The sequence below is a fragment of the Oxyura jamaicensis genome, chromosome 1 (genome assembly GCF_011077185.1).
Source record: "Oxyura jamaicensis isolate SHBP4307 breed ruddy duck chromosome 1, BPBGC_Ojam_1.0, whole genome shotgun sequence".
In the NCBI taxonomy this organism is placed as follows: domain Eukaryota; kingdom Metazoa; phylum Chordata; class Aves; order Anseriformes; family Anatidae; genus Oxyura; species Oxyura jamaicensis.
Window position 1 is genome coordinate 88,556,815 of NC_048893.1, and position 10,129 is coordinate 88,566,943.

Below are 10,129 nucleotides of genomic sequence, written 5' to 3' on the forward strand. Positions count from 1 at the left end.
CACTTGTGTCGGGGGTTGGGGGGGGGGGGGGTCTGGGGAGCGGACCTGCCCCTCAGGGGGGTGTCGTGAGGTGGCAAATGGAGGCACCCCCCCCTACCACGCAGGGTGACGCCGGAAGTGCGTCACGCCCGTCGCGCCTCGGGGAAGGGGGGGGGGGAAGGAGCCGCTCTGCACTGGACCCGCCCCGCCCATATGGCCGCGCGGGGGGGCGGCGCGCATGCGCGGCGCGGCAGGCGGAGGCGGGGACAAAATGGCGGACGGCCGGGCGGAGGGCGATAAGGCGCGGCGGCAGCAGCAGCCCGCAGGAGGTGAACACGCAGCGCCTCTCCCCGCGGACCCCGGGAGGGGAGGGGGGCTCGGCGGCGGCCACGGGGGGTGGGGGGGAGCCGGGGGAGTTGCCCCCGGCCGGGCCCTGAGGGGACAGGGGCCTGGGCCTGCCGCCCGCCCGCCCGCCTCAGGGCTGGCCTCGGCCCCTCAGGAGCGGCTGCGCCCGCAGCGTGTTCCTGGAGCGTGGAAACGCCGCAGTTGGGACGCTTTCTGATAGAAATGCGCCGCCTCATACTGCCCTTTGCGCAGATCTCACCCTTGCCATTGGCAAGGAGAAAGAAAACGCCTCAAGATTTGCTTTTAACAGCTGTGGTACCTTTGCAAGTAGAGTTACAGGGAATATTCATTGTGTGCCATTTTAAGCACCTTGGTGATCTTTTTTTTTTTTTTTTTTTCTCTATCAATACTCAAGTTTTCTATCTGATTTTATATTATTTAAACCTTAGCTTGGATATTCCTGTCTTCTTGTGTACTGCTTATCATCAATTCTCTTCAAATTTCTAATCATGTTTCTTTCTCTCCTTTTTTTTCCTCTCATTTTTTAAAAATGAGGAAACTGTGGCCTTGCAAAGCTAAAGTATCCCTTTGCTGTTTTTGGTTTAAGTATATCTAGAAACAGGATCAACACTTCTTTGATCAGTTAAAAGATTAAATTAAGCTTGTAAACCAATTAGGGTAGTCGGAACAGTGAATGTCATTTCTGATGATCGCTAAAATATGACTGGTAACACCTGATTTGGGGTAGTTCCTAGCCTCTTGAAACTCTGGTGCTGTGTTTTTTTTGTTACTGTTTTATTTTGTTTTATACTTTTTAAGTTATATAATCACTGGGCAGCACCACTATGTCAGGTATCCATACTGTCCTGTGCACGTCTTTGGTGTGCTGGAACATGATCTTCCCGAGCTATGGCGCATTGGCCCTAATGAAAGCTGTTATTTGCTGATGACTTTTTCAAGCAATTTAAAGTTTATCTTTTGCCAAGTTTTTCCCCCTTAAAGTTAACTTAATTATAACTCTTTAATGTTTTTATCCACACTGCATAGCGGCCACAATCCCACGGACAACATATCCTGTGATGCTCTGCACCAAGCCCTGCTGGTCCTGTCACATAGACCACCTAGGTGGTGGAGGTTGTCCATTTGCATAGCTTGTTGATACTTAGGAGGAAAACTCATCCGTGAAGCAGTGCAGCCTATGATTACTATGATCCATTAAAACAGCACTGGTCAGACTAGATCCCAGAATAGTAGTGGTGCTTGTGGTAGGTGAAATATGACCACCTTGAGATTTCTAGGAAATAACAAAAAAGCCTTAGTTTTTTTTTTTTTTTAAAAAAATACTACCTTGGCTTGGGAAATTAGAGAGACCAGTTTAATGAACAATACACATCTGCATTTATAACTGTTTGCTCTAGAATATATATATTTCTAGAGCAAACAGTTATATTTCTGTGTCTAGAATATTTCTAGACACAACAGTTCCCACACCCTCCCAGTTGTCCTGAGCTCTTTATAGCACCTTCAGCAAGTTGAGTGTTTTTTGTAAGGAAGCAATTTCTTCCATCAGTCTACAGTTTGTCCTAAGCGGAGCCTGTCAGAAGTAGTATTTATAGTTCAGTGGTGATAGAACCTAATTTTGGGATGGGTTGTTTAACATTTCATTGAGAAGGGTGAGAAAACAGGTGGGGGAGTTGATACATCCAACTCTAGATTGTCTTAGACATGATGTTTTGCTTATCAGTACTGCAGAATTCACAGTCAAAGCAGTAAGATGTAGTCTAGTGCAGTTTAAGTTAGCTGCAAGCTGGTATTGGCTTAGGTACCTGGACTGTGCTAGTGTGCCCTGACATCTGGGCTGCTGCAACTGTCATATTTTACAAAGAGCAAACTTCTAGACCCACGGTTCCCAAACTTTTCAGTCCAGTGTAACTTCTCCCTACCCTCAAATCACCTTACGGGCTGTGGTGTAACTAGATTAGACTAATAACTTAATATTCTGTTTAATGTGATTTCATGGACAAGCTGTAAACAGCTTCTCAAAGCACTGCAGAGTGGTGTTTGTAAAACCCTCCTAAGACAGCAGCCAGTACCCAAGGTCACTTGTGTTAATGTTGCCTCTTCTTTCATTTATTTGTCACTTCTATATTGAGAATTTCTGAGCCAAATTTCGAGTGGTGCAGACTAATACTGTTTTTGAATAGAGTGAAGTCAAGAGATTTTTATTTCTGTGTGTGTTGTATGTATGTTGTATAGTGATCTACCATCTTCACAAAGGTGAATAATAAATGAATTTTTATTCCAATCACTTATGATCTTAATAACTAGTATAGTGAGGTAGAAAGGGTGTATTCTGCTGATGAGACAATACTGATGATTGGGAAATTGCAAAAATATATATATATATATATGTAAATATAGATGTGGATAGGCAGTAAGTATGCTGTGAATGGATGCCTGAAAAAAGGCAATATTGAGCAGTTACATGCTTAAACTGCAAATTAAGGCAATGTTAAGAAAAAATATTTATGCCAAATTGAAGGATACTTCTATTTTTCTCATTTCAGTTTCCTCATGTCCCTAGTTTTCCTTTCCCCTGACATTGTTTGCTTCCTTTTTTTCCCTCAAAACTACAATCTTGTTGACCCCACATTCAGACTAGCTTCTCTTCCATTGCTCTGCCTTCTTTATCTGCTTTTTGCTGTTAGAGAGCAGTGCCAAGAAATTTCTTCTCTGGTGGCCTGATTTTGCTCTGTGTGGAGGGTCCTTTTCTCCATTTCACCTGATGAGAAACTGGTGCTAGTTAGAGTTTTTCTTAGTCTGATAGTACGAATGCTTTCCTGTCCATTCTCCAATGCATGCCTTTTTTTTCCCATCTGCTACTGCAGTGATTTGCTTATTGCAGCAGCAGAGAAACGTATTTTTGCTGAAGTGTTTACTATGTTCACCATGAGTGTTCCAAGGACACCTTTGTGCCTTGGTGTAGCTGAAGAAGCCATGTCTATAGGAGATGCAAATGTGATTCGAGTCATTGTTCCTCTGTGAATCATTGTTCAGCTACTATGTTTTTTCTATGACATTGTGCAAAACCAGAAAAGATGAAATCTCTATATATGTTTTTCTAGTGCTGATTCCTTCCTCAAGCAGAGCTTGGCAGATTTATTACAGATGAGATGTGGACAAGCAGTGACTTGAAACATGGTTGAGACAGCCGGCCTCACTGTAGTCACTTCCATGGTCTTAGCGTTGTGCCAGACAAACCTAGAGACTGGCATGGACACGTTTTTGTCAAAGTTTGGTAGAATTAAATTTAACTTAAATTATCTACTGTAGATTTGGAATTGGGATTCTGATTGTGAAACCTTATCTATTGCAACTTAAACCCTAAAAAGATTTAGTCATCTACATTTAATTTACTACATGAACTTTGACTTCCATACTAAATAAAGAGATGGTGCTTCAAGATTGTTTTCCTGGCTCATACACAAGAAGTTTTTACAAGTAGTGAAGTGCTTGTGGTTTCTTCTACTCCTTGTATTTTGCTGTCTACTAAATGTACGTTGGTGACAACTGCTGTCACTAAAAACACCTAACCTATTGCACTGAAAGTATAATGCTTTATGAGGTTGCTGCTCCCATCAATCTGCTCAGTAAAAATAGCTCATCTTGGTAAGTTGTTTCGACTTCACCAGGACCTGAAGAAGAGGCAGAAAAACCTGTGAAAACTAAGACTGTTTCTTCCAGTAATGGAGGGGAAAGTTCGAGTCGCAGCGCAGAGAAACGGGCAGCTAATGAAGAAGCTGAAGACTTCACCACAAAGCCCGCCCCTGCCAAAATGTCCAAGTTTGGATTTTCCATAGGCAATCAGACAGCAAAGAAGACATCTGCAATATCCATCAAACTAGCAGCAAATGTAAGTTGTCTGAGGGCTTTTAATTTTCAGGAAAGTGAGGTGAAGGGGAAGTACCGTGGGGAGGCTTCCTTGCAGAAGGAAGGTCTTGAATTAAATGCGGGTGACTTTATCTAAGTTTAAGAAAGCATTGCAGGGCTGCATACTTATGCATGTGTAAGGACTTGCAGGCGATTAATACCGGGTCATTTGTCTCAGGAAGTGTAAGACTTGATGGAAATTAACCGCAGATCTTTGAACGTACAAAATAATTTTGTAATGAGATTGGATAGTGGAATAATTTCCTGAGGGAGACTTATTCAGCTGTTCAAGCCACTTCGAAATGAGAGCTGGGAGCTCCATTGCACGGGATGCTTAAAGGTGCACAAAAGCAAGTCCTCTCTGAGATGCCCCAATAGGTCATCTTCACTCCATCGTATTTTTGCATGGGAAAGTCAATTTTGTTTTTCATAACTTTACTTGTTACTTGCAAGGTCAGTGTGATTCATTTATCCTAGTGTACTTTTTTAACCTTGTTGAAGGACTTTTTAGGAAGCCTGTTAAAATAATCTGCAAGAGATGAGACCTCTCTAAGAATTTTCATGCCCTGTGTTGTCCAGTAAAGGTTATTCTTGTGCTTGTTTTAATGTGAATCTGATGCTCCTCTTTATTACCAAAGTAGACCTGTGCTAGCTCAGGACAAGCCAGATGCTACCTCTGTTTAATAAAGTTTATTTATACTTTCCACATCCCACTGTGCTGGATAGGTTATAAACCCTTGCCTGGATTCAGTTCAGACTGTAATCATGAAAGGCTTGCACCTGCAGTGCCAGGATTTTACAGATCTGCAAAAAAATGAAGAGTGGTCTGTAACTTTCACATGGGAGGGAGATGTGGCAGCATTCTAGGGTATAAATGCAATCAGGTCAATCAGACTTCGGAAAAATTGACAGAGCTGCCTTCTGAGCTACTAGCAAGGTTGGATTTGTCACGTAGAAAGCTATTTCCAGTGGCAGTAAATTTGGCTCAAGATTTTTGGCTTCCTGCATTTAGTGGGTGACTGACAGTGCACCAGGTCTGACAGTGCTGTAACTCAACTGGTTTCCTTTTAGTCATTTCTGTACTTTCTTAGTATGGTACCTGTTCCTGTGGAGTCAAAACTTTAAAAAATGACAGAATATTTACACATTATAGGCTGTTGGATGAGCTGTAGGCAGTTGCCTAAGGACTTGTCTGCTGTATCAGGTTCCAAAATACGAATGAATGTATACAGAATGATAACCAATGAAGTCAAAATGGAGGAAGCACTGTATATGACTGATTTAGATAAGTGGTAGTACTGTTGCAGCAAACTGTTAATGATGATTCAACACTTTCTTAGTAGTCTTACAGCAAAGACAAAGTAACTCAGATGTAAGTAGCTTGATACACTCAGAATAGAGGAGGGTATTTCTGGAAATCTAAAAATATGTTTTTCAAGGGGCCTTATATTAATCAGGCCTCCATGGTGTGATGCGCAGCGATACTGTTGAATACATATTGGATTGTTTTAAGCCAGAGAGCTGTTAAACTGTTAGAAGATGGGAAAGAGAACATATTCAGCTACCTGGCATTAATGGATAAGAAAACTCCAAAGAAATAATGTTAACTGTAGCATAGTAAAATCTGAACACCACGACTTAATGAAGTCCTGGTTTAATTGTTCATGTCATGCAGCAGAGGCTGTGTACCCCTGCAGTGTGCTAGAAAGTTGAGATTTGCTTGTTTTCTTGTAATCTGAGAATGCTCAATCAGCTTTTCAGAGAGTATCTTGCTCAAATGAGAAGCCATTTTCCCTTTCATTGGAGAGAAACCTTGACCTGTTTGATTCAAGCAAAAATACTTTTCCTCCTTGTTGCCCCTATCAGTTTCAATGAAAATGTTTGACTTTGTTTTACCAGATTATTTAAAATGCAAAGGGGAGCTTTTTTTGAGTTTGTAGACTTACTTTCCATGTGCATTTCATCTCTTTCAGAAGCCTAAAGAGCCCGTTCCAACCCTTGCTCCAAAAACGCTTTCCGTAGCAGCGGCTTTCAATGAAGATGAAGATGTGAGTAATAAGCCAGTGACTGACACAACTTCAAGTCCCATTGGTATAGGTTAGAGTTAGGCAGAGATCAGTGGGTCATTCAAGTTTTTTACATAATGGCGGAAACTTTCAGCTTAGAAACATCTCTTGTTTTTCTGTTTAAGTATGTACAATTTTGTAGCACTGTTGTGCTCCTTCTAGTGCCAGTATTTTGTTGTGTTGCTGCTCCTTCTTACACAGAGATGATCAAAGGAATTTGTACTTGTTACTTTCTGTAACCTTGTAGAACATGTGTTTTTGGTCTAAATCAAATTACTTTCCTGCAGGACTGTATTCCATAATATTATCGCTGAAATGTTCAAAAGATGGCAGCCAGGCACACTCTAAACTCCTTTTTCCTTTGTAGAGTGAACCAGAAGAAATGCCTCCAGAAGCTAAGATGCGCATGAAGAATATTGGAAGGTAGGTTGGCTGTGGTTTGGAGAAGGGTGAGCACATAAGAGTTTCTTCAGCTCAGGTCAGACCTTTCAGATGGTTTACAAATACAGAGAGATGGAATAGGTTCAAAAGTTTTTTTTTTTTTTTTTTTTTTTTTTTCCAGACATAACATTTTATCTAAAGTTTCAGCTGTAGATTGAATTGTACATGTATATTTGCACTTTGGATCATACTTGCTGCCTTCTTTCTGAAGAAGAAATTGATTCTGTATTAAACAGAAACTAGTTTGCTTCTCGGAGAGTGATTATTAGTCAAGAGTTGCAAATTGCAATTCTTCCTGCTTGCAACTAAATTTTATATCTTTATAGTTCCCCATTTTATGAATTGCCCTGAAATAATGTAGTCTGCTCAGATTTTTTTAAACCCACGCAAGAAAAAGATGAAGATTATGTCTTTTAGAGGGAAGAATAATAGCTGGTGTACTTTTGAAATAAATGTATACTATTCTTTTGCTTGGCACACATTTGAGAGACGGTAGGGTCAGTCTTAAAGTAAATATGGATGCTTCCAGAGAAAGCTTCACTTAAATGAGGGATGAATTTGGGGCATATATATTTTAAAGAGTCTACCATAATAGTCTGCTTTTAAAGTCAGTCCCCTGTAGGCTTACTGCTGCTCGGTGGATTTTTTTTCTACAGTAGCAGACTTGGATGCTTGATCTTTTTGATTTTTATGTTTTTTTTTTAGCCCTTAAAACAGATTATTCACTGCTAGCAGCAGTTAACTGCTGCTTCCTCTGCTGCCCCATCTCATCACTCTCTTGGTGTACCGCAGTCAGATGAGTTCTGTGTCCATAACAGTTGCCAATAGCAAGGACTCCTGATGTAACCGAAAGAAAGATCTGTGTGGTAGTTCCTGGCAGCAGGCTAGGCATGAAACTTGTTTTCCCTTGTCCTGTTGCACCTATTACTACAATTAAATCGACTTTCTCAGCTGATACTGTTTTTGCTTTTCACAGGGATACACCAACCTCAGCAGGACCAAATTCCTTCAATAAAGGAAAGCATGGGTTTTCTGACAACCAGAAGCTATGGGAACGAAATATAAAATCTCATCTTGGAAATATCCATGACCAAGAAAATAACTAAATGATGTGGATTGAGGTTGGGGGGGAGGGGAGGGTATAACATTAAAGGAACAGTTTCCTTTTTTAAGAATGGTATAAGACTATCTTTGGAGCCACTTTTTTAAGATTTTGAGTGGTACACTAATAACTGAGTTTGAAATTAGAGGTAATTTATGTTTTGTATACAGATTTCAAGGCATTTGCTAATTTTGTAGTTCCATGTGATTAGTTTCAAAAGGTTACAGATAATAAAGAAATTGGAGTGGTACCTTTTTAAGATTTTTTTTTTTTGTCAGCAATTAAGGTGGATGAAAAAGGTTACTGTCTCTTTAATCAGGTTAACATTGAATGCGCTTGCATTCTCACTTCTGGCTCCCTCTTCCTAATAGAAGAAACAGTTGGCTCCTGGGAATACTGCTAACGAGTGAGCATTGTTTGTGCTAGAAGTGTTACTGGACTATTAATTTGAATATGAACTTAAACAGGAAACATTAAGAACCTAGACTTTTTTTTTCTCCCTACAGTTAACTTTTTGTTTAGTCTCTGCAAACTAGGAATTATGTTGCTCTGAGTGGCTCTGGTAACTTAGCTCTAATTTTGTTTAAAACTTCATGTAGGATGTGTTACATTCTGTGGCTTGTTTCATCCTAAGGAAATGGGCCTTGTCTGTATATTAGATACAGTCTGTAAAGAATATTCACTACAAAGATAAATCAGTATTTTCAGTGTGCTCCTCTTAAATCATTAGCCTTGAGTAGTGCTTGTTAGCATTTCCTTGTGAATTAAATAGAGACTAATATTAAAAGCAGTAATTAGTGATACACAAAAGCCACCACCAAAAAGACAAGATAATGTACATTAAACTTCCCATTTGGTTGAAATATTTTTCTTTACTATGCCTAGAAGGAATAAAAGCCACACCAAAAATCAGTAACTCACTGCTTAAGTATGAAAAATCCAAGATGCACTTTCCCTGTCTTGCCATTTAAAACAAAATGCCTTGATGCCTGTGACTTCAGTGGACGCTATCAGGTTAAAAAAAAATATCTTGTTTTTGCAGTCCTAATGCTCCTAGGAAGTGTCAGCCTCAGAAATAACTTGCACTCTATCTGTCTGTCTGCCTTTTGCAGTAATTCTGAACAATGATACTGGCGTGGTCACTGTAATTTCCTAGCTTGCATACTGCAGAACAGTGCTGAAAGATTTTAAACCTGGTAAGGACTGTCTAAACTACAGTCTAATTTGGATTTAATAGTTATAAAACATTTTGCTAGCAGAACTGTTTCCTTAAAAATAATGAAAACTGACAGCAATGACAACAGACACCTGCAGAAACTGAAGGTTCTTCCTAGACTCAAATACCTGATAGTGTCAACCACTCAATTCATTTCAGCCAGGAACTGGTTGTAGAATTCAATATGTTAATTGCTTTCATTCTCTCTCTAAAGCCTCTCTTCATGCTAGAGTTAAAACTGCAAGAACAGAAAGGAAAGTGCATCTTCAAGTGTATTTTTTTTATTTCATTTTAGGAAAGCTCTGACCACTTAGACTTTTGAGTTTGTACGTTCTAAAAAATATTTTTTGTATTTTTGTATTGTATGTGTAATCTTTTTTCTTTTGAAGTCTGATGCAGTTGAATACCTGTAACTATTTTCTTTAAAAGCCTTGTTATAAACGTAACATAAAAATGTATACATTATTTTTTTTCCATAGCAGAAATCTTTGGTTTATTTGAAAAACAAACAAACAAACAAAAAAACTGACCTGGGCATTATTGGAGCTAGGCAAGACAAAATGAAGTGTTTGCTTTTTGACTTTTATTTATTACCTGTGGTTCCACTTGTCCGAAGAAATGCCCATCGGGTAGTAGTAAGTCACAGTGAATAACTAGTTTATCTTGCTCCTTAGCAGTTACTTGATACCTTCTCGGTCACTTGTTTTGGGAGAAAGCAAAAAGGGGATTGTGGTAAGAGGATGACTGAGACCTATTCTTCCTTAGTTAACTTACTGTCAACCTTGTCTTCCACATCTTTGGCTGAAGTAGACACTGATTTCAAGTTTCCTGGTACTTCAGCTCAGAATCCTTTAAGAGACTGCTAGACAGAACAGCAGACATGCTAGGATATAGCTTTCACGTAAGTCACATAGCAAGAGTTATATTTATCTTATTTACTTGCATGGTCAATGAACGTAATCCTACCCCTTGTGAGAGACTGTAGCAATTTCTGATCCGAGTTGGAGGTAAGCAGAGATCCTGTCTCACTTCAGGTATGAATTCTACTTC

At 39.9% G+C, this 10,129-nt stretch overlaps 1 protein-coding gene across 1 annotated transcript; it reads left to right on the forward strand.

The window, feature by feature from the left end:
- Positions 1-191: 191 nt before the first annotated feature.
- On the forward strand, positions 192-9,557 carry PCNP (PEST proteolytic signal containing nuclear protein). Its single transcript, XM_035315047.1, has 5 exons — positions 192-308; positions 4,017-4,237; positions 6,228-6,302; positions 6,688-6,743; positions 7,738-9,557. Exons 1-5 carry the CDS (start codon positions 218-220, stop codon positions 7,865-7,867), a joined length of 573 nt encoding a protein of 190 aa, XP_035170938.1. The 5' UTR covers positions 192-217; the 3' UTR covers positions 7,868-9,557.
- Positions 9,558-10,129: the final 572 nt, after the last annotated feature.